Source organism: Coptis chinensis, chromosome 7, assembly GCF_015680905.1.
Source record: "Coptis chinensis isolate HL-2020 chromosome 7, ASM1568090v1, whole genome shotgun sequence".
NCBI lineage: Eukaryota > Viridiplantae > Streptophyta > Magnoliopsida > Ranunculales > Ranunculaceae > Coptis > Coptis chinensis.
In genome coordinates, this window is record NC_141462.1 from 11,724,889 (window position 1) to 11,747,570 (window position 22,682).

Below are 22,682 nucleotides of genomic sequence, written 5' to 3' on the forward strand. Positions count from 1 at the left end.
CTTCCATCTGTTTTTTTAACTCCTATTCTATGCTTTATTCTTTCACATTGATAAAATTTCTAATTAGATTCGGTTTCTTTTGATAAGCCACTGCATATATATATGGTTTATGACATCAAACTTTATTTGGTTTCTTAGTATCTTTTATTACACTCAATGTGGCACACATTTCAAAAGTCTTATGTGCCATAAAATTAGATTATATTTTCTTGCTATCCGGACTCTTGATTGGTAAATCGGGTGATATCAGTAACTGAGTTTCAACAAAATAAGGAATCCATACGCCTCTTCACCACACGTTTTTAAATGCTTAATTAAGTTAGAGTGCTTAGGTTCTGTAAGATTTCCAGATGTTGTTATGTTTTCCCTTTTACTTGTATATATCCTTGTAGGTCTTTTTGACCAACTTTTCTTTGATTTAATGAATGTAAAATCTCAACAATGAAATGTTCATTTCACCGAAAAAATAGGGTTTTTGCTTGCAAAGATGCCTGTGGCTTTTTTAGTTTAGCAGATTTTTGCTTGACATATTTTCCTCCTTGTCTATATTTTGTTATTCTCATTATCCCTAGTGGCCGATTCTTTCTAATCTTCGTGGGGCGTGACTCTTCAATACAAAGTCTTCTAGTATGGGCATTACATCTCGTAATATTTTTGAGATCTATACTACTTAGCTTTCGTCATGCTTGGCTTAATATAACATAGGTTCTGCACTTTTAACATTGCATTAGGATCCTTTTGACACAAGCTTCTTCAATACCCTGAGTTCATTTTAGGACATTGATATGAGGGTTAGGAGGCATAGGTATACCGTTCCTTATGGGGTTTAGTCTGATTGGAATGTGTTTTCATCAAGTGCAACAGTGCATTCTGTTCATACCGGTACTAATCCCTATTTCTTACTTTTGGTTACTGCTTTGTGTATGGATTTTAGCATCCTCATATCAATACATCATTCATTTGTAGAATTTGCTGCAAGCTAGAGCATATGCTATTGTATTTGTTTCTCTACAAACATGTGATAGATAAAAATTGTCAAGTATAGCCTTCATTTCCCACATCCTTCTGATCAAGTGCTTGACCTATCATGGGTACTTCTTTCTTTTCATAAATGCCGCTATATTTAATGAATATGTTTTGCACTATATCTACATGTTTGTTCCAAATTTGCATGAATTTTACCCTGTCGGGTTTCACATCCTTTGTTATTTGGTCAATTTGTTTTATGTTTTTCATTGTTTTACATTTTCTTGGTATATGTTGGTTTATTTTCATTGTGTTTTCTTAATGTAGCAAATGTGACCCCTACCAGTTCATGAAGAGTCATGTATGGGCCTTCCTCCATCTGCAAGTTGCCTAGTGAAAGAAAAGTTTGTAATGAAAAAGGTGATTGCACTGGGACAAGTCCATACTTATATGGCTCCACCTACTTACATATGCCTATAACGGCCGCATTGATGAGATACTTGATTACGATAAACAACTTTAGGATGGAGATGGAACGATAGGAGATGCTGAGCTTGGTAAAGTCATCCCTTGGTCAAAGAGTTATGTACTTTTTCCTTGATGAAGGCCCTTGAATTGACTCTCCTGCCTTTAAAATGAAAGATTGTGCATTTATTTTCTTATGAGTTTTGAGACATCAAATATAGTCTTGTGTAAACAAGTTTAGATGTAGTATTTTGTCTAAGCATTTAGATGTTTTGTGAGCATCAGAGAGTAACATTTAAAGCTGCATTTATCTTGACTTTTGGATGTCAAGCTTTTGTAAACGTCAAATTATCTTTATATTTTGGTATTTTAATGGAAGTTTGGTGCAAAATGAAAATTAAGTTGTAAATGTGTGTTTTGTGTGCTTGTTACAGTAGGTCTTATATCTATGTGATTTGTGTGTTGGAAATTATTACAGGTGAAAAAAAAATGGCCTGAAGGACGGCCATGGGATGTAGTTTCATAAATTTTGAAGAAAGCGGAATAAAATAAGCAACAGCCAAAAACTGTCAAAAAAATTCAGTTAACCACGGCTTCAAGCAGTCGTATCATTTAAACTAAACTACAGCCATAAGCTGACGAATTATTTAAACCAAAACAACTGTTAGGAGCTGTCGTTAATGAAAACGACAACATTTTTAAGGATGTTGCAACAGTCTATAGCTGTCGTTTTTGGACCATTTACAACAGACATTGGCCGTTGCAAATAGAGAATTCTGACATAGTGACTATGTTTTGAGGTTAGTTCAATGCATTTACATCAAGTTTTCGATTTTCTGTTAATTATTCATTGAGGTTAGTTCAATGTAGTTATTGCATCTAGTTTCTGATTTCCAATTAATTATTCTTTGAGATTAGTTCAATGCAATTGCATCAAGTTTCTGATTTTCCGTTAATTATTCTTTGAGGTTAATTTAGTGCAGTTGCATCAAGTTTATGAATTCTCGTTAGTTATTCATTAACGTTAATTTAGTGCAGTTGCATCCAGTTTTCGATATTTCGTTAATTAGTTTTTGAGATTAGTTCATTGCATTTCCATCCAGGTTCTAATTTCTCGTTAATTACTATTTCAGATTAGTTCAATACATCTGCATCCAATTTCTGATTTCCAGTTAATTATTTTTAGAGGTTAGTTCGATGTTCAATGCATTTGCATCTAGTTTCAAATTTATGGTTATTTATGCTTTGAAGTTAGTTTGACCCATCTGATTTCTGATTTCTTATTAACTATTCTTTGAAGTTATTTCAATGCATTTGTATCAAGTTTCTGATTTTCCGTTAAATATTCCTCAAGATATTGCATCCAATTTATGATTTACCATTAGTTAATATCTTATTTTAGTTTAATGCAGTTGCATCCAGTTTCTGATTTTTTGTTAATTATTTTTTGAGGTTAGCTCAATGTAGTTGCATCCAATTTTTGATTTCTAGTTAATTGTTCTTTGAGGTTAGTTCAATGCATTTGCATCAAGTTTTCAATTTTCTGTTAATTATTTTTTTAGGTTAGTTCAATGTAGTTGCATCAAATTTATGATTTTCCATTAATTATTCATTGAGATTAGTTTAGTACAGTTGCATCTATTTTTCGATATTTCGTTAATTAGTCTTTGAGATTAGTTCATTGCATTTGCATACAGTTTATGACTTCCTGTTAATAATTCTTTGAGGTTAGTTCAATATATCTGCATCTAGTTTTTGATTATTTATGCTTTGAGGTTAGTTCGATGCAATTACATTCGGTTTTTTATTTTTCGTTAACTATTCTTTGAGGTTATTTCAATGGTTAATGTATTTGCATCTAATTTCCAATTTCCGCCAATTATTATATAAGGTTAGTTCAACGTAGTTGCATCGGTTTTTGATTTTCTATTAATTATTTGTTTAGATTAGTTCAATGCATTTGCATCCAGTTTTTTATTTTCCGTTAATTATTATTTGAAGTTTGTTTGATGTATTTGCATACCGTTTCCAATTTCTCGTTAAATATTTTTAAAGAATTTGCATCCAATTTATAATTTCTCACTAGTTATTCTCTAACGTTAGTTTAATGCATGTACATCCAGTTTCTAATTTTGAGTTAATTACTTTTTGAGTTTGGTTTATTGTATTTGCATAAAATTTCCGATTTCCTATTAATTACTCTTTAAGCTCAGTTCAATGTATTTGAATCCAGTTTCCGATTTTCTTTTAATTATCCAATGTGGTGTGTAATACCAACTTCAAACAGGACATAAAAATAAATTATGTTTCATTTACTATGTGGGATCGTCATAAAAAATTATCCAGTTCCCGATTTCCCGTTAATTATTCTTTAAATTATACATGACTCACTATGTAGGATCTTCAAAGATTATCTACAAACGTGTGATGTTATATTAATTATTCTAAAAAATATTTGTAACTATATATACATAACTATTATATATGAATATTATATTGATCACTCATCCAAATTTCTTATAACGTGAAAACCCCGCTATCCATTTAAAAAAAAGAACTTGCCCTTGATAAAACCCTTCAACTTCATTTTGTTGTTTAATAATAGAAGTTTGATTGAAGTTTTGTGAGATTGCCTAATAAGGCGAAGTTCATTGAAGCTACTTGAATAGCAAGGCGTTCCCAATCATACGAAAATAGATAAGATAAACACTATTTTAAATGCAAAACTATATTTATTGAGACATTCCCACAACATATAACACAATTATGTTTTGAGGTTAGTTCAATGCATTTGCATCCAGTTTTTTATTTTCAATTTTGTTATTTATTTTTTTATGTTAGTTCAATGCAGTTACATTTAGTTTTCGATTTCCCTTTATTTATTTTTTGAGGTTAGTTCAATGCATTTACATCTAATTTCCTATTAATTGTTCTTGGAGGTTAGTTCAATGCATTTGCATCCAATATTTGATTTCCCGTTAATTATTCTTTGAGATTTTTTTAATGCATTTGCATCCAGTTTTTGATTTTTTGTTTATTATTCGATAAGGTTGCATTTGCATATAGTTTTTGATTTCCTGTTAATTATTGTTTGAGGTTAGTTCAATGAATTTGCATCCAGTTTTCGATTTTCCGTTAATTATTTCTTGAGGTTAGTTTAATGCATTTGCATCTAGTTTATTTTTTGAGATTAGTTCAATATAGTTACATTCGGTTTCTGATTTCCCATTAATTATTATTTTAGATTAGTTCTACGCATTTGCATCATGTTCCCAATTTATAATTACTTTTTCTTTGATGTCACTACTAAAAAAAGGGTTTATAAGCTCAGCTAAAAGGTGAGATATTAGAGTTTTTACTTCGGTTTTCTAAGAAAAAACAACCTAGGTAAAATCCATTGAGGTAATAGAGTTCTATAAAACCGAGATAATAAACTACAAAATTATCTCAGAAGTCTGACATCTTATCTAAATATATTATCTCGGTTTTCTAAATAAAACCGATATAATATAGAATAAAATCGAGATAAATTGTTGATTGAAACCAATTAGTATAGAAGAAAAATGAGATGTTTTTTTTATTGAAACCGAGATAATATCAAAAAATAACCGTGATAAATTCTTTTGGAAAAGGAGATTGTTGGACAACCTTTTATCTCACCCTTTGTCATTTTTTATCATTTTTTGCTGGTATTGCTCATGACAATTAACCAGGAAATAAAAACCTGTCCCATACCACCACATTCCCTTTCATATTCATAAACATCAACACCAACACCAATTAACAAAAACAACCCAACATAAGTAAATTATTTGAAAAACGTATTTCATTAAGATAAGAAAGAACAATGTCGAACATGATCTTAACTTTCAAAGAGTACTAGTGATCAGTCATTTATTTATAAAAACTCAAATATTGTATCAACTACTATTCTTCGAACTATATATAATAAAACATTTTTTTTAACCTTTCTCTATATAGTTAAGAACTGAGACAGATGGTTCCTGCTGAATTTCCTTCTTACAGATGGTTCCTGCTGAATTTCCTACTAAAAAAAAAAATTTGAGAATCCAAAGAATATCTCCACGCTCTGAGCAGAACGCTTGGCAACCGAGGACTCAACTTGAAGTGCATCTTTAGTGGAGGCCCCTACCTTAACATAATTATTTGATTGCTCAAGGACATCATTACTATGTATGTCACTGGAAGCTATCTCACCCTAATGAAGCTTTGGTAGGATAGATGCAGGGTCCTCACGTTGCTTAATCTCACAATCTGTAATCAATTCAGAGATTTTTATACTTACCCAGATACCGAAGGTGCTATAGGAGAATGTTCGTCCTCCATATATGGGTTGTTCGTCCAACAAGGCCCTTCCTCTTCGTCCCAACCAGAAACAACATATGAAGCCCCTGCTTCCTCCCAACTAGTACTAGGCTTAGCATCAGAGCCATGAGTCTCTTCGAAGAGAGAATCCCATGTCCGTGTCGTAGGAAGGGTAAATTCAGCTCCAACTGCTGATGCTTTGTTAAAGAACTCAGCAAAAGCACCGTCGTCTGAAGTTAACTTCGATTTGTCTTCGTTTCTAGGAGCATATCTTTGAAGAGGTCTTCTAATCGGTGCATTGTAGGGGCTAGTTGCAGAAGAAGACTCAAACAAGGAAAGGAGTTTAGCAGTTTGTTTGTGATCAAGTTCAAACCGAAAGCACAGCTCATCCATGTAGTTTTTCTCTAGGACCTTCTTGTACTGGTCCTCTGGCAAGGACTTGCATTGCTTCCTGATACGAACAAGGACCTGGGAAAATCAAACATCATGTGATCGAATACAATATATATAGAGATATCACTAAAGAATTAGGAAAAAAGTATGCGGGCAGTACTTGGGCAGGAAATTGAGTCCGGGTCGAACCGTTATTTGTCCATGCATGTGGGTTGATGTTTAATCGGCCATGACTAGTTGCGTCGTAAATGCCGTGTAATTTCCTACCATTGTAGTTGAATAGGAATATCGGCAACCCTGGCTCAATATTTTTTATATACGAGAAATGCCGAATTGGTAAGCCTGCACAAAAGTTAATAGAGATTTAATGAAAGTTCAAACCAAAACATAGTATAAGTTATTAGAAATGAAAATAAATTAATATGAAAGTTAGATATGTTAACAAACTACAAAAAAGTGTTATTAATAGAAAAATCTGGGATTTTAAACAAACAAACTCATATCTGAAAATTCCAAAATCGCTATGCACCTATGTGCTTTACTTAGGCGCCACTACAGGAGAGCTCTGACAATGTCATTCAGTGGATTATCGCATAATTGAAGAAAACGGTATGTGTGATATTATTGAGTGGAAGAAAGCCAACAACACACACTTAAGAAAATCTGCCGCAGTGGTGCTGCATCTATTAGTTAAGTCCGAATTTAAAAGATATGAATGTTCTCCGTATGCTTTCTTTCTCAATCAAGCGACAGCTCTCCAATAAAAAGTTATGGATTATGTCTAAAGCTGAAAATCAATCCGAATACCCCCTCATTTATTGATACCCTAAGTGAAATAATGGAACATGTAAACATGTGTGGCTCTTCTCTGGGTCTCTGGAATCAAAGTAGCTTTTTACGGGTCAAATCCATCAGATCAACCAAGTCCAATCCGGTAAAATGTTAATAAGGGGGGTGTGTCCTTAATTATTAGTGATATATGTTATCTGTTTTTTATACTACGCATAATTGCATAAACATAATTGAAGATCTACTAGAGAAGTAGTTTAAAAAATCCCAATTTTGGGTAGGCTTGTAGCTAGAGACAAAATAACATGCTTTAAGTAATATGCAATTAAAAAGTCAAGTACTACTATACTAACCAAATAACAGGTTCCTTAGGCACTCGCCCATTGTCTCATGTTTACAGCCAAATATTACCGCACCAAGCTGCTCTTTTGTATAATGATATGCAGGTGCACTGCTATACACCAGGGGTATGTGGAATTCTATCTCCCAAAGTGTGTGTTTCGTTCTTCTTTTTCTTTGAGTGTGTTTCTTTTCTCCATCCACCTGCCATTCTGTTAAGCCACAGATTCACCAAAGACATTAATCATTGATATAAGAAATCATGACTCCCATACAAATTGAAGCATAACACTTAGAGATACTTTCGAGAGGCGGAAAAAAAAAAAACCTCGATCACATGTACTTTTTTTTTTTTAAGGCATGGAACAAGCAAAATGCTTATAAATTGAATAACAAGAGAAGCAATAATAAATTGCATGAATTTTACAATCGCAGCATTTATCCTTTACATGCAAGATTATGCAAATATTGTACTAGGAGCATCATCTCCTTCACTAATAAGCCATCAATGCAGCAATCGGACCATTTGCTTCACATGACAGAATTGGACCTTCGGTACACATGAAGACCCATTAGGAAGGTCATATACTCCAATTCAGCAAGGCTTGTCCTTATCCATTTTCAAGTGAACGTTGAACCATTTGCTTTTCTTCGGCCTATCCTTTGCCCAATGTTTTTTTTACGACCGGTTTTGGCGTTCATCTTCCTTCTTGGATTCTTTGAAGGAATCACTGGTTTTGCTACTACTCGAACTTCGTTTCGAGGAGGAGGGCAAATTGAAATAGGAGGCATGGATTGTGTTTCTTTGTTTCAGTAGTTCATCAATCTATATAAGTAAGTAAATACGTAACGATCAAGTAAAAATGTAGTTGCTCCAGTTCAATAGTCAATGATGTGGAACAATTCATAAGACTATGAAATCCAAGACGAAGAGTGAAGGTAAACTCACAACTTGCATTTCACGTGCATATCTACCGGGTCATCTCTCGTGAATTGTGCCAACACCCTGCTATGCGAACAAATGTGAGAATGAATTTATCTATACAGGATAGAAGGAGTGCCAACGCGAAAAAATTTAACCTCTCTATACTTCGGTTTCAAACTTGGATAGTTCCACCCTTTTAGTCAAGATTCGAAGCTTCAACAACCCCGAAGTTTATCCTTTTCTTCTGAAAAGGTCCAAAGACAAAGAACTTCTATTACGTAGCTTGCACTTTTAAAGAAGTTGTCACCTGTACAGTAATAAGGACCGAAGATTTCAGATACCATTCCAAAAAGATTAAGAAAACGGCCGAAAGGCTAAGAATACGCATTAATCGCTCAATCCAAAAGTACCATTTCCCAAAGATCAAGTAAGCAAAACTTACCATAAACAGAAAATACATGGGTGCCTGCTTTTAGCTCAGATATTTCACATGGCTGAAATATGTCCAATTTTTTAAGGAAAGCGAGATCGGGGATCCTTTGTTGCTTTGCCACCTAATTGATTTGCTTGATCCAACCGGTAAACAGGAAAACCAAGAAAATACATCCCAGCTGAGGTACATTTTCCTATTTTTGCGCTCTCCTCCTGCAATGCCAGGCTTAATCCACCGTTATCCTTCGGTTCAAAATACAATAGCTTAAACTTGCTCTTGTCCGATGATTGGACTCGATAGACAAGGCCTGCTTGTGCTTCTTGTTCGGTTATGTCGACAGAATAAAAGTGAGCACACTGTTTCTCAACCTTCTTAGAACAAGATTGTCCCAACTGAAGTGGATGAACAAAGATGTCTTGTGACTCAAAATTAGCAAGGAATACCAAATGACTTGAGTAAATAAAGAAGGTAAGGTAAAGACTAGAACACAGTATAAGATGGGTTGCAAAAATTTGAAAACATGCAACTTAACACAACATATGACCTTCAATAGACTGGAACGGTGGAGGATGTCTTGTAAAGTAAAACTTAGATAGGTGGAATATACTGAATTAAAGACCACATGAGGAGAAATCACATCATTCAAACATAGAGAAATTTGATAACAAGTAAAACTTGCCTTTTTCTGAAGTTCCGACAAATAGTTTTCAAAAAGATCCTCGCGATCTCTAGGACGTTCAATAGCCTTGAATCGCTCGTCATCCTCAAACATGGATATCGCTTTGCTAGATAATAATGAAACAATTCATATAGAGCGTTAGAAGTGACATTACATTTAAATAGTACTCTGCTTATGCCGTCTCAAAATACGAATAACAGTATGAAATACGTTGAAAGGTTTCAATTTTATAGCAAACTTTACTATCAACACGAAAAAAATCGGTGCTACTTAAGAGAGAAGACAAACCTCCATCTTGTAGGCGATGTTAGTTCTTTGGACTCTGTCAAAGCAAAAGTATCAATTAGTTTCCCATCTTATTGTTGAAAATAATAGATTTGGGAGTACTATCCGCCTTACTTCTAGCATTTTTGTGAATTCTTCTCGAGACTTTTTTGTTTAATCGTCTTTCCTCGGCTTCCTGTTTTTTCCTTTGACCCAAGTACTAAAATACAAAAAGTACAAGTAATTACGATATCACTGATGACGAGAAGCAAAGAGAAACGTAGAAGAAAAAGAAAATGAATAACCATCATTGTGAAGGCTTACCTCATTAAACGCTTGCTTTTTTTCTCCAAGTGTTCTCAAAGCTGCATATCTTTTGTCATTAACTATTACTCTCATGGCCTGTAATATTTTAATTTCATCATTAAATCAAAGTGTATATCTAGAAACTGAAATATTGGGAAGAGATAAATATACCTGTTCCCAGCTCCAATTAGGCTCAACATTCGCAGATTCCAAAAGTTCTTTAAACGCAATTTTTGCCTCCTAAAAGGATACATAACCAAAACTTCTTTTAGTCTGTACAAGTCAACTATAAAAAGGTATTTTCTACTTTATTTTTAATTCAGTGCTATAAAAGGAGAATCCTAAGCAAGCACCTGTTTACTAGCATAAACCAAAGGTTCATCATCAACTGACTTTTCCTCCAGTGGAGTAATATTTATTTTTCCAACAATCGCCATACCCTTTTTGCTTCCCCGCTAAAAGTAAAAACATCGATGATACGCAAAGGCAAGTTAAATTAGCAAACTAATCACTATAACTATTAGATTAATAGGATCAAGTGCCTTAAACTCCATTGCAAGTAGAGAAATAAAAGATCCATATGAAACCATATACCATCCTTAAGAAGATAGTACAAATGATGCTTGTCTATTTTAATTTGTATACTTATTGACTTCGCAAAGGGAAACAGGAATTTAATTAGTCTTTTTTCTCGCATAAGAAGGCATCCGATAAGAGAGCTTAACCGAAAGTACCTCCGGATCCCGAGCAGAGGCTACATCGCCAGAATTTGCAACATCTTGAGGAAGTAAATTCACGGAAGTATTCCACGAAACCATTGATAGCGAGAAAAAGCAAAGAAACTACGATTATCCAAAATTCACTTCCAACGATTATTGTAAAATTCAAGAGGACTAAACAGTCAATACGTCAATGTAGTGTTTGCCAAAGACAAGCAACGAAACTCCATTCCCGATGATCGTAGCATGTGAGGGAGTGACGGATGCCACGGGAGAGTGACCTCCAACAACATTTGGTGCCACGGAAGGAATAACTTGAGTAGATTGTGATCCCAAGGGCGCCACAGCAAATAACTCACAGCAGCGGCAACAATCAATGGCTCAAAACAGATGAGGTAGATGGTCCTTCGATTTGTAGAAACATTTACCATACTTGGCGGCTTGGCGCGTCACAAAGCAGGACTCGGGTTGAAATCCCCGACTAGACAAATTTTCTGCTTGCTCACGAGCCAACCGGAAGCATTATATAGCAAGATAAGAAAGAACGGAATAGGTAACTAGAAATTATTTAGGAGGGGAAAAAGACCACGATATGTGGAGAAACCACAAGAAAAAAACCTTCGTCATCGAATCGTCCACTTAGATTGCTTTGTGACTTTATTGTAATAGTACCTAAAAAATAAGAGACGCGTTTAACATCCGGATTCGGACTAAATAGTAAACATAAATAAAGTAAAGAATGCTTGAATCAATTAAAACCAAGATAGAATGTCACCCACATTCTTCCATCTAGGGTTCGCGAATTCCTTCCGCATAAATGGATGCATCCGCCTCTCTGCTAGACCCAAGCATCGCTATCGAGGCAGCCACGCAGATTGCCGACCTAGGTTTTACTCAAAGGAGTTACGAAGCAAGAAGTAAATAAACTTAACAAATATATACAGCTATCCATGCGTCAGATAGATATATTTTTTGATAGGAATCGTCTGTATAGATAAATGCATATGGATACCGTGATGCATGTATACATGAATCAATATAACCATCAAACAAAATGCAGTGAGAAGGAGATAAAGAATGCCTCCACGAGATTCACAAATCGAAATGAATAAATAGCATAAGAAAGCACGGGATGCACTCTAAACATAATTAAGTAAAACGTAATGCAAAATTGTTAAAGAGAAACATACTTCCTCAATGCAGAACAAGGAGGGCGCGCTGATAAAAGTAGCAGGGACAACGATCCACCTGCAGTCGTCCCAGAGTATGACCGGAAGGGTGAGATGCCAAAGCACTAGAAACCTTGAGGTCAAGCGAATGTAAGAGAGTGGAATTGGGATACCAATGAGCTGTTCACAGATAGCAATTCCTTCATGAAAACAAGTAAATTTGGATTCCTACAGTGCATTGAGCCTACCATAAGCCAAAGCATAATCAAATCGTATGACTATAATGAAGTGCTTTGCTAGGCCAAGATGGATATACCAAGAGGTCTCTCTTTGAATCCTCCAAAGGTAGCATTTGAAGGCTCTGAGAAATGAATTCTATGATGCAGCGTGGACGATCCTTTGAGTCAAGAACAATGGCTAAGTCATCTTCTTCATGCAAATCCTTCAGGTCTTGGGCAATATTTGCGCCATAAATCACATGACACTGCAAAGAGAGCGGTTAACAGTCAGAAAGAAACAAAGAAAGAACGCAGATAACACTAGTAGAATATAGTACCACTGTAAATTTCTTTTGGTCTCAGTTAGTAAAACCAAGTTGATATAGTCATAGATACAAGAAAAACGCTCGCTACATACAAGAAGGCCTTATCTAAAAAAAAGATAAGAGTAATACCTGCTAAAAAGCAAATCAAGTTGAGGCAGGATGACCAGAACCTCCTCAAATCCAATTTGTTCTAACAAGGAATGAATAGATGATGGAAGAACTACGAATCAGTTTATAAAGGTTAGGCACTAACTTATTTATACATGAATAACTTAGATTCAATATTCTCAGATGATGATAATAGGATCAACTAATGAGCTGGTCTGGAAGCTTCCAAGCGCACAAAAAAGTAGCTACCTCCCACGTTGCAATGGTGTATGTGGCCTGGAAGATTATTGAAAATATAAGAAGTCTTTGACTCAGTGACTCTTCTTTCTTAAACCGTCATTTTCCAACAATAGGTAATCTGAGAACAGAAATACCTGATGTACCTAAGCCAAAAATTCTCATGGACCCAAAGACACGACTTCAAATGTTATCAATATCTGAGGCCACATCTCATGCAAGGCGAGATCGAGGTTAAATTGATGGACTTCCGTGCTCCAATATCACTTGAACCATGCAAAGATAGGCAACACCTGAAAAGTTATGCATTAGTATACTGCTTCTAATACCAGTCTTTGTGAAGCAAAGAGTAAATTATTAGATTAGGAGGATGCTAGGACTATAACAACATACCTAAGAGGCTGAGACCTCTGCCTGTTTGGTAGTATAGTTCTGTGTAGGGCTCCATGAAGCTGAAGGGAGTAGAAGCCATATGGGGTGCTTGCAAAGCGCTTTTTCATCTTCCTTCACGCGGCATAGCTTTCTTGTGCTTTTTTGCAGTCTTCCTCCAAGGAAACAAAAGAGAGAAGAAACTGACCTGTATCAACATGCCATGTCCATGTAGTATAACATCCAACAATTTCTTGACATTCCCGCATAGTTTGCATGGACATAGTATTAGTATAGGATTTCCCTTACCAGCATCACATTGATCATCAAAACAATTAATACAAGCAATATGGCATACATAAATTCCTTACAAGAATTTATTTACTAAGAAAAAAGTCTTATATGTCGAATACGAATAAAAGTAATAACTACGTCAAGTAATAAAAGTAATCACTAGCCAAAAGGTGATTTCAATAACATTTAACCTAAGAAAACTAATAGAATCTCCAAATCCTTGAAAGCTAGCTATCTCCAGAATCTTCTAACTGAAAGTGATGATCCAAAACCTACAAAGCCAAAATGAACACCTTAAAGAGTTTGACTTTATCATTTTTCCATGATAGGTTTGATTGTCAGCAAAACAAAGACATACTATTTAGCAAATAATTTCTAAAAAAGAAAAACAATGTAAGAAAATACTCACCATTCACCAAAAGTCTCGCTCCCAAATGCCTTTAACCACTTCAAGTTATACTCAATGAGAATTGTTGAATAAAGTCAAGTAGAACCGAACGAAGGTCTCTTATTTCATCTTTGGTATATCTTTGCTATCTTCCCCAACTCTTGTATCTAAATTAGAGAAGGAAAGAAAACGCAAACTAATATATTATAAGGCATTAATATTCTAATTTAATTATATGACAAAGAAGTATATATGTGTTTACCTTATTTGTTAAAGATTGAGAAGGATCCCTAAGAAAGTGTCTCATAAACATCATAACGTAGTAGGTACATTCTACACCTCCCCGTTGTTTTGGGCACTACACAAGACAAATAATAAGATTAGTCATACTTACTTGGAAGGAAAAAGTAATAAAATATACTGAATTTGGCTTTGTTTACCTTGACCACTTGCCAATTTGGTCCTGCCATCATTCTTTTCCCTCCAGCATAAGTGAAAGCTCTAATAGCACTACAGAAAAAGAAATTAAATTGGGTATACACATATTCATATAAGACCTTGCTGCAAACATTTTGAGATCCAAGCTCACATTGCATTCACTTCAAGAGGGCACACGCATTAACACAACATATACTAAAGGAGGATGCTAGCGAGAAGCATCATGTAAGACAATACGAGTTTGAATATGTTTCTAATAAAGTTGAGAACTTAAAGGGTTGGTATTTTAAAGGAAAAAGATTATAATCATACAAGAAAATACATGAAACACATAACTTACTTGTCAACAAGAACTTTTATTCTGAATATTGGAGTCGGATTTCTAGAAGAATCCAACCAGTAAACTTGTTGTGATGATATATCAATAACAATCAATACCCAATGTCTCCTACAATGAAATAAATAGATAATAATTAATCCATAATGTATAGGGTATAGTCATTTAAGTAATAAATATAATTAAGAGACAAACAAAACACTTACCCCAAATTGTAAGGAATCAATAGAATTTGATTCCGCCTTAATAACCTAATATGTGTTGCAAATGTTCAACTTTCTCCCCATCATCATTCCCATAGTTTGTGAAGTTAGAAGGATTAGCAAATGTGTATCTTTCTTGAGAACTCATGAAACTCCCATAAAGATATCTAAAAAAATTAAAAATTAAAAATGTTACGATAATTGCATCTACTAATCAAATACAAATGTTTAAAGTGATAAGAGCCCAAAACTGTAGTTTTAACCCCTTAACCATCATACTTTTAGACCAATTATGTGAGTAATAATTAAGAGTTAATACTGATTACGTGCTTTTATGCATTTCAGGCTTCAAAGTCCATTATGTGCATAAATGTGCCACTTTAGCGAGATAAAGGAGCAAAGGTCGGTTGCTAAGGAGTTTTGTGAATAAAGGCCAAGATTCAAGGAGACAAAGCTTTTGTAAAGCCCGGTCAAAAGCTGAAAAATCAACACGGGCGTTGATTGCACAAATCAAATCAAATAGAACTTCGAAGGCCATCTTTGGACTCAGACCTCGGAATTGGGAGTATCTTATGTCAGAACGATCGGCTCATAAAGAGCTTTCCAATGGTCTAAGCCTTGACCCAATCAGAGGAGCAAAAATGGACGAAATATCTGTTGAAGCCAACTGCAGCTGAAGAGCCCATTTTGGACTAAAGAAATTGGGTTTTGGGCCCGATTTTCCGGCCCAAAACATGGCTCCAAGCCCATGCACGATTTTTGGATCTGAAAGTATAAAAACAAAAGTTTGACTCTTTGTTAAGGAGGAGGTTAGGTAGTAAAATTAGGTTAGGTAGAAAGTAGCCATTAGAGATTAGTTTTTAGATCCAGATCTAGTTTTACATTATTTAGTTTTACATTAATTGATTAGTTTATTTCTTGAGCATTGAATCATTGTTTTTATTGTTCATTAGATTAATAAGTAGTTGTTATTCATTCAATCATATCTTGTTCTTATTGTTCTATTAGATTTATAAAGTTAATTACTTATTCCATAATGACATGTTCTTATTATTGTTTTGTGTTGGGAATGGTAGTATAGAAATTTCACATCAAATCATTACTCTCACCATTGTTCCTTTTGGGTTTGATTAGTTGAATTCAATTTAAGTCTAGACAGTTAAGAGTGGAACGAATCCTTACTCATTATATTGCATGATTATGTTTTGATAGTAAGAAGAATTGATTTAAACGTAAGAACGGTAGGATTACGTATTAGTGTTGTTAACATTAATATTTAGGATTCTACTATTTTTACGGTTATCATAAAGCAGCATGCAACTTTAGCTCACTTCATGTATGTAGTCATGCAGCTGACACTTAGCCAATTCATGCTACAAATATCCAACAAATCAGATTTTTCAATGGAAAAATGGCCTAGCTCAATCTCTTCCCCAAAAAGCTCCCTTTCTATAGGGATGACAATATTATCAGACGATTCCATCGTGTTGTCAAGCATATCGCCATATTCTCTGATACTACGTTCCATCTCATCAAGTGTTTCCTCCTTTTCCTATGTGAAATAATCAAAATATTGACGGGCATAACATAGATATGGACTTATATCACTGACGCTACTAGAAAAAAAATAAAAAGCACTAAACTATACAAAAGAAATTGAAATTGAAATTGAAAACCCAAAGAAATTGAAGAGAATACAAGGACAAGGGCACAAATTTAACTTGAATAAGCTAATTCACATGGATAGAACTTCACAACTTATTATTATAAACATCATCGCTAAATCTAGAAAGAAAAAAAATCAACTCATACTTTCAAATCGATTGAAGTTTAAATAATCTAAAGTCCTGCCAAAACTAGTTGCATCTGCGAAACCATTAGGTTATGAGGATGAAACTTAAGTTAAGTTAAGATCTTCAAAAAAAGAAGTTTACAATGCAAAACACTAATACAATTGGCACAAATGAAAATGTTAAAAGTGGTTGGAAACTTGTCAAGTATCATTCAACTTATAAATAGTATGGGAGTCATAACAGGATTTGTGGAAAACTGGAATATTGCACTTAGAGCAAGACCTAAATAACAACATGCTATCATTTTTTAAGCCATTGGATATATTGCTGGATTAATGCAAGTGCTACCCAATCAAATAGATAACAATTTGCATCTTCAGTGAAACCACTACCACACCAAGATTGAGAACATTACTAATTTACTGTAGCCAAACTTTAGAAAAACGTGTTACTCAAATCAATATATTATATGGAGCATAAGTAAGCTGCATCCATTGGAAGCAAGTCTTTGAATACAAGAATGCTCTGAGAACTTGAGAAGGAAGCTCATTTGAAGCATAGTTGCAATTGCTTCTTCAACTTAGTTAGGCCGATACATAGTAGGGCGACTATGTGTTGTCATCTTAAAAATTGCTATATAGATAGTTCAGTTAGTGCATTTAGACATTTAAGACATTTTACTTTCATTACTATATAAGTTCAATATTACTGCCGAGGGAGTGAGTGTTCTATACTAAAACAGGGTAAATAGGCCACAACCCGCCTGCACCACAATCTTGCCTTAGTGGCTAAGTGCCATCACTGCCATGGATTTTATAAAAGGGAATTGACACTGTTAAATATAGTTTATTAAAAACTAGTACTCATTGGAAATATGATTTACGGTAAATTCAATCTTCCTACAAGCAATCAAACACATCACAAGTGTGCAATTGCTTGCTTATCTTTTTAATGGAGAAAACATGTTTTTAAGCAGTTAAACAGTTATATAAAATAATTTTTACTCCAATAACATGTTACAGGGACTTGTGTTATTGATAGGACAATATGAACCGAAAATCTGTTTGTTGGAGAAAAAAGTAATTGTATCCCCCGAAATATGACCATCCCCCGAAATATGACCAATCAAATATATAACAATTTGCATCTTTAGCAAGCAACAGTTCACACTTATAAATTATGTGTAATTACTTGAATATGAGTGTCCATAGACATACATTCTGCCAATAACATCACCAGATAATCTTGGTTAAATCAGCATAGTATTAGTCGTTCAAGCTATGAAAGCATAAAAGTCATGTTTCTCCACCAATATTGTTTCCAGAATAGCGGCAAGATAAAACTCAATACTACCCAGGAGGCACAACAACCCGAGTTTATACAAAATGAAATAACTTTTCCTCCTAGTCGCCCTAGAACCAATTTAGATTGTTCACCAAACTCTAATAATAATTAACGCACATAGTGTTTGATTACCAATGTACTAGTTTTACTTATTTACTAGATTAACCTATCTAATGCTATGAGTCAAAGGTGTGAACATTTCCCTGCCTTTCATTGGTACCTTCCTCTATGTAAATTTACTCTTTGTCTTTGGGGAATGCTAGAAATGAGATTGTTCCTAGAAAAACCAATTTTTCTTTATGCAAAAGTCTATAAATAACAATTAGTAAATATATGGGATTATGATCATATGAAATAAGCTAAATACACATTGGAGTACTAATTTCAAAGTTAGGCAATGCCTTCTTACTTTTAGCCACAACACCAAAATCTTTTATCTGCATGAGTATAGTAATAAATCTAAGTCATATATTAAAAGTACAAAATGCATATAAAAATACAATAATGTAAACTTTGACCTGTTTGCCTTTGTTATCCTTTCTAGCCTTCTCTGATCCAAGTAAATCATGTTTTTCTTCCTACATGAATAAGGAGAAAAAAAAATTAGTGTATGCATGTCAACACCAATAATCATTACTTTTTGTCTAATAGTTTACCACATTGCCGATTATCACAAATTCTTTTGGCCACGCCACAAAACTATGCCATGCATCCTTAACAAATCTCAAGTCACCAACCGGTACTGGGAGAGGGAGGTCAGGTTTGATTACAGTGTCAATTTGTACTCGAAAATTGGCTTCTCCTAAGGGAATATCATTAATATTTTCTTGAGGTCGAGTATTCTTGAAAACTGAGCCTTTAGCAACGATGTTGCTTTCCAAAGTCAAAGTCAAACTACACTTCACACCCTACAAAAAAAAAATAGTAAATCAATATATCAATATATGTACACTAAAAGTACGAAGTGTTAAGAAGATAAAAATGTTGACCTGTTTATTTGATTTTTTATCGTTGCTAGCCTTCTCGGGTGCATCAAAATCACCATCTCCTTCCTACATAAATAAGTAGGGAAAACAACATAATGAATCAAATGAATGAACAAGTGTAAATCAACCAAATACGTCATTAATCTTTCTATGATTCTTTACCACATCGCCGACTATGACAAATTCTTTTGGCCATGCCACAAAGTTGTGCCATGCATCGCTAATAACGCTCAAGTCACCACTTGGTACTGGTATTGGGAGGGGGAGATCAGGTTTCATTATTAAGTCAATCTGTACTCGTACATTGTGTTCTCCCAAAGGAATGTTGTGGACTTTTTCTTCTGGTCCAGTCTTCTTGAAAAGTAAACCTTTAGCAACAATGTTGCCTTTGGATCTCAAAGCCAGAGAACACTTAATAGCCTATAAGAAACATGGATATGAGTTAGAGCTTATGCATATATCGTGATAAGAATTATATCAATTTAAAGGATAAGTACCTTGGGTGTACTGAATTCATGATTGGTCGGAGTCTTCTTCATTTTTGGATACCAAAGATCTTTCACCTGCATGTTTAATAAAAAAATAAATCAATATATGTACACTAAAAGTACTAAGTGCTAAGTGTTAAGAAGATATCGGTGAAAAACATAAAATGTTGACTGTTTCCTTGATTTTTTTATAGTTTCTAGCCTTCTCGGATGCATCAAAATCACCATCTCCTTCCTACATAAATGAGTGGGGAAAACAACATAATGAATCAAATGAATGAACAAGTGTAAATCAACCAAATACGTCATTAATCTTTCTATGATTCTTTACCACATCGCCAACTATGACAAATTCTTTTAGCGATGCCACAAAACTGTGCTATGCATCGCTAATAACGCTCAAGTCACCACTTGGTACTGGTATTGGGAGGGGGAGATCAGGTTTCATTATTAAGTCAATCTGTACTCGTACATTGTGTTCTCCCAAAGGAATGTTGTGGACTTTTTCTTCTGGTCCAGTCTTCTTGAAAAGTAAACCTTTAGCAACAATGTTGCCTTTGGATCTCAAAGCCAGAGAACACTTAATAGCCTATAAGAAACATGGATATGAGTTAGAGCTTATGCATATATCGTGATAAGAATCATATCAATTTAAAGGATAAGTACCTTGGGTGTACTGATTTCAAGATTGGGCAACATCTTGCTAAGTGTATCCCTATCTTCTACCTGTATGTTTGACAGATCTAATTAAGTCCCACAAAGAAAAAAGAAAGAAATCGAATGCGTAACACAAACAAGTCATAATCAGATGCATAACTAAGTTGATACCTGTTAGTTTACTCTATTATCACTTCTAGCACTATTAGATCCAACATTCTCAGGTGGTGGCGACTTATGCATCTCTTTCTTCCTTAATGCACTTTCCTTTTCTAGAAACCTCACCCTTTCTTCTGCTTCCATCCTTCTTGCTTTTTCTTCATGTAGTTGGGTCTCAAGCTCCTCTCTATTTCTCTTCCAAGTACGTCTAGGAAGTTTAAAGTATGTTGTTGGAGTTACAAACCTCCCTCCCCCTAACTCTACCACTATGCTCCGGGGTTCCTAAAGCCCCGAGTAAGTATTTCATTCTTTCCCTTAGTTACTAAATTCCCCTCCTTCTCCTTCAGTTTCAATTGAGCCTACATGACAGAATTATGTTAATACATTTCAATATTTTATATATAAAAGTAAAAAAAAAATTAACAAAAACTTCAAGAAAACTCACAATTCTTTCTGCAATTTCCATAGTAGCATCATTCACAAATTCACCATTCTTCTTTTGACGAGCCCTTAGCCATTTGACACTCCGATCATCATGTTCTACTGAGGAACCGAACTCTTCTTTCTATTAAACATAAACAAAAAACTGTATTAGACTAGAGTATATTCATTGCTACAAACAGTAACATATAATATGACCTAAAGTATTGGACAAGAGGTGAGGTGATAAACCTTGGACCTACAGCCACCTAATCGGACATCTGAGAATTGATTTGATAACCGGATAGTAAATCAATTAATAGCCCGATCCTACATGAACCGGACACCTAAACCGCATACCACCTAAACTCGTGAAGTCAATTAATAACAGAAAATTCCTTCATCACCGGATGGCATTGAAAGGAGGGCTCAAGATGTTGCGTAAAACTAAAAGAGTGGAAGAAAGTAGCAAATCGATGTTTGTGTGTCGTGTGTTGGCGGGAAACTGAAACTGTAGATCATCTCTTTCATACATGTACAGATTCTTGCAAAACATTATGTAGTATATCTTGCTTCGAAGATAGGTTTCAGCAGGCCCATGGCCCATATGTGGCAAGAAGAGGTACAATGGGCTGAAAAAATTACACGAGGTAAAGGTTGCATACAAGATAGTCACAGGTTTACATGGAATGCTTTTGTATATGGGATATGGAAAACGCGAAAATGACAAGATTTTTCAGAATAAGCAAGTTGACGCAGACCAGTTAGTAAACTCAGTGATCGGAGATGTAAGAAGACGACTACTGGCTCTTAACATAAGAATGGAGCAAGGACCGGAAGCACAGAACTTCATGGAAATGTGGGAGATAGAGGTTGGAGTAAAACAGAAAAAGTATGAGTACTGTAAGTGGATGAGAGCAGAGAAGGAGATACACAATCTGAATACTGACGGGACTCTACAAGGAACAGAGGGAGAATGGGCAGCATTACTACGTAATGATAGAGGAGAAGTACTTGCAGCAAGCCAAGGCAAGTCAAACATGCAGAATATTGCTTTGATAGAGCTACAGGTCGTAGAGCAAGGAATGGGGATGGCATTAACACAAGGAGTAAGTAAGATAGCGGTACAAACAGACTCAACAAATGTTATAGCGTGGCTGAAAAAGAAAACCAAGTACCCATGGGCAGCAGAGAAGATGATCCGGAAAATTCAAAATATGAAGGAAGAGATGGAGCAATTCAGAATCAACCATGTATATAGAGAAAGTAAAAACCTCGCTTACCGACCAAAAAAAAACCAAATTAATAACAGAAAATTTAGAAAACTAAATGATTACCATCTCTTCTTCGAGACCAACATAGCCTGATCTACTGAGTCGGTGGTTATACACATTCTTCTTTCTCCTCTCAGATTGCAGCTTGCTATACTCCTTTGAATTCAAAAAGACAACAATAACTAAGTATAGTAGGGGATGAACATACATAACTAACTATCACTATGCAATTTGAATTTCATTCATCCCGAGTTTAAACAATTACTATACATACCTGAAACTCATCCGTCAATCTTGACTTCACAAACTGTTCCCGACCATTTTGGATGACGAATAAAATCATAAATTTTTGGTGGTTTCTCCAAGAGGGTCGCGGTCATTTATGTAAGGAGTAATATATTTCCTAGTTAAATTGGTCTTGAAAGTCCTCCATCTTTCCCCAATGGATGATATGACTTTATCCATACAATTTGGATCAATATCAATTATTTGCTAGACATAAAAAAGCATATAAGACATCAGCTTTAGGAAGAAGAGCAAAAAACAAATTGTTCACAATATAAAGTACATAGAATTATACGATTACGTACCTGCATTGCTTCCCATAAATCATCTCTCAAAGGTTCTGGTAAATCATGCCAAGTTTCAAATTCACTCAATGGTACCTTGGACCTTGCCAATGCACCTTCCATACCAGCAAGTTTTCTCCGTACTACCCGATTATTTGGCCTTCCTTTTTCATCATAGACAACTCTAATTTTATTTCCATCCCATTTCTTGTTAAGCTCAATCATTATTGTTGTTCCTCTTTTCGTGTTTCCCTTTTTCGATTTTTCGGTTGCATCGTTCCTTTTTCGGTTGCCATTTGAT

The 22,682-nt window shown here is 34.8% G+C and overlaps 1 protein-coding gene, 1 long non-coding RNA gene and 1 pseudogene across 2 annotated transcripts; all 3 read right to left on the reverse strand.

Moving 5' to 3' along the window:
- Nucleotides 1-5,733: 5,733 nt before the first annotated feature.
- Nucleotides 5,734-7,489, reverse strand: LOC147486010 (DCD domain-containing protein NRP-A-like). The gene is made up of 3 exons (XM_086573628.1): nucleotides 7,483-7,489; nucleotides 6,311-6,492; nucleotides 5,734-6,225 (listed from the first exon to the last, which is right to left on the reverse strand). The coding sequence occupies exons 1-3, from the start codon at nucleotides 7,487-7,489 to the stop codon at nucleotides 5,734-5,736; spliced, it is 681 nt and encodes a 226-aa protein (XP_086429754.1).
- Nucleotides 7,490-7,873: 384 nt separating this feature from the next.
- On the reverse strand, nucleotides 7,874-19,611 carry LOC147486011 (uncharacterized; annotated as a pseudogene).
- A 760-nt stretch (nucleotides 19,612-20,371) lies between these two features.
- On the reverse strand, nucleotides 20,372-22,127 carry LOC147486012 (uncharacterized). Its single transcript, XR_015200915.1, has 4 exons — nucleotides 22,087-22,127; nucleotides 21,876-21,968; nucleotides 20,564-20,683; nucleotides 20,372-20,477 (listed from the first exon to the last, which is right to left on the reverse strand). It is a non-coding gene; the product is annotated as an uncharacterized LOC147486012 (long non-coding RNA).
- Between the last annotated feature and the right edge of the window lie 555 nt (nucleotides 22,128-22,682).

Excerpts from the sequence above, each read along its gene's own strand:
- LOC147486010 (XM_086573628.1), bottom strand. Across the intron at positions 6,226-6,310 it reads GGACTCAATTTCCTGCCCAA|GTCCTTGTTCGTATCAGGAA; the intron begins GTACTGCCCGCA and ends TGATTTTCCCAG.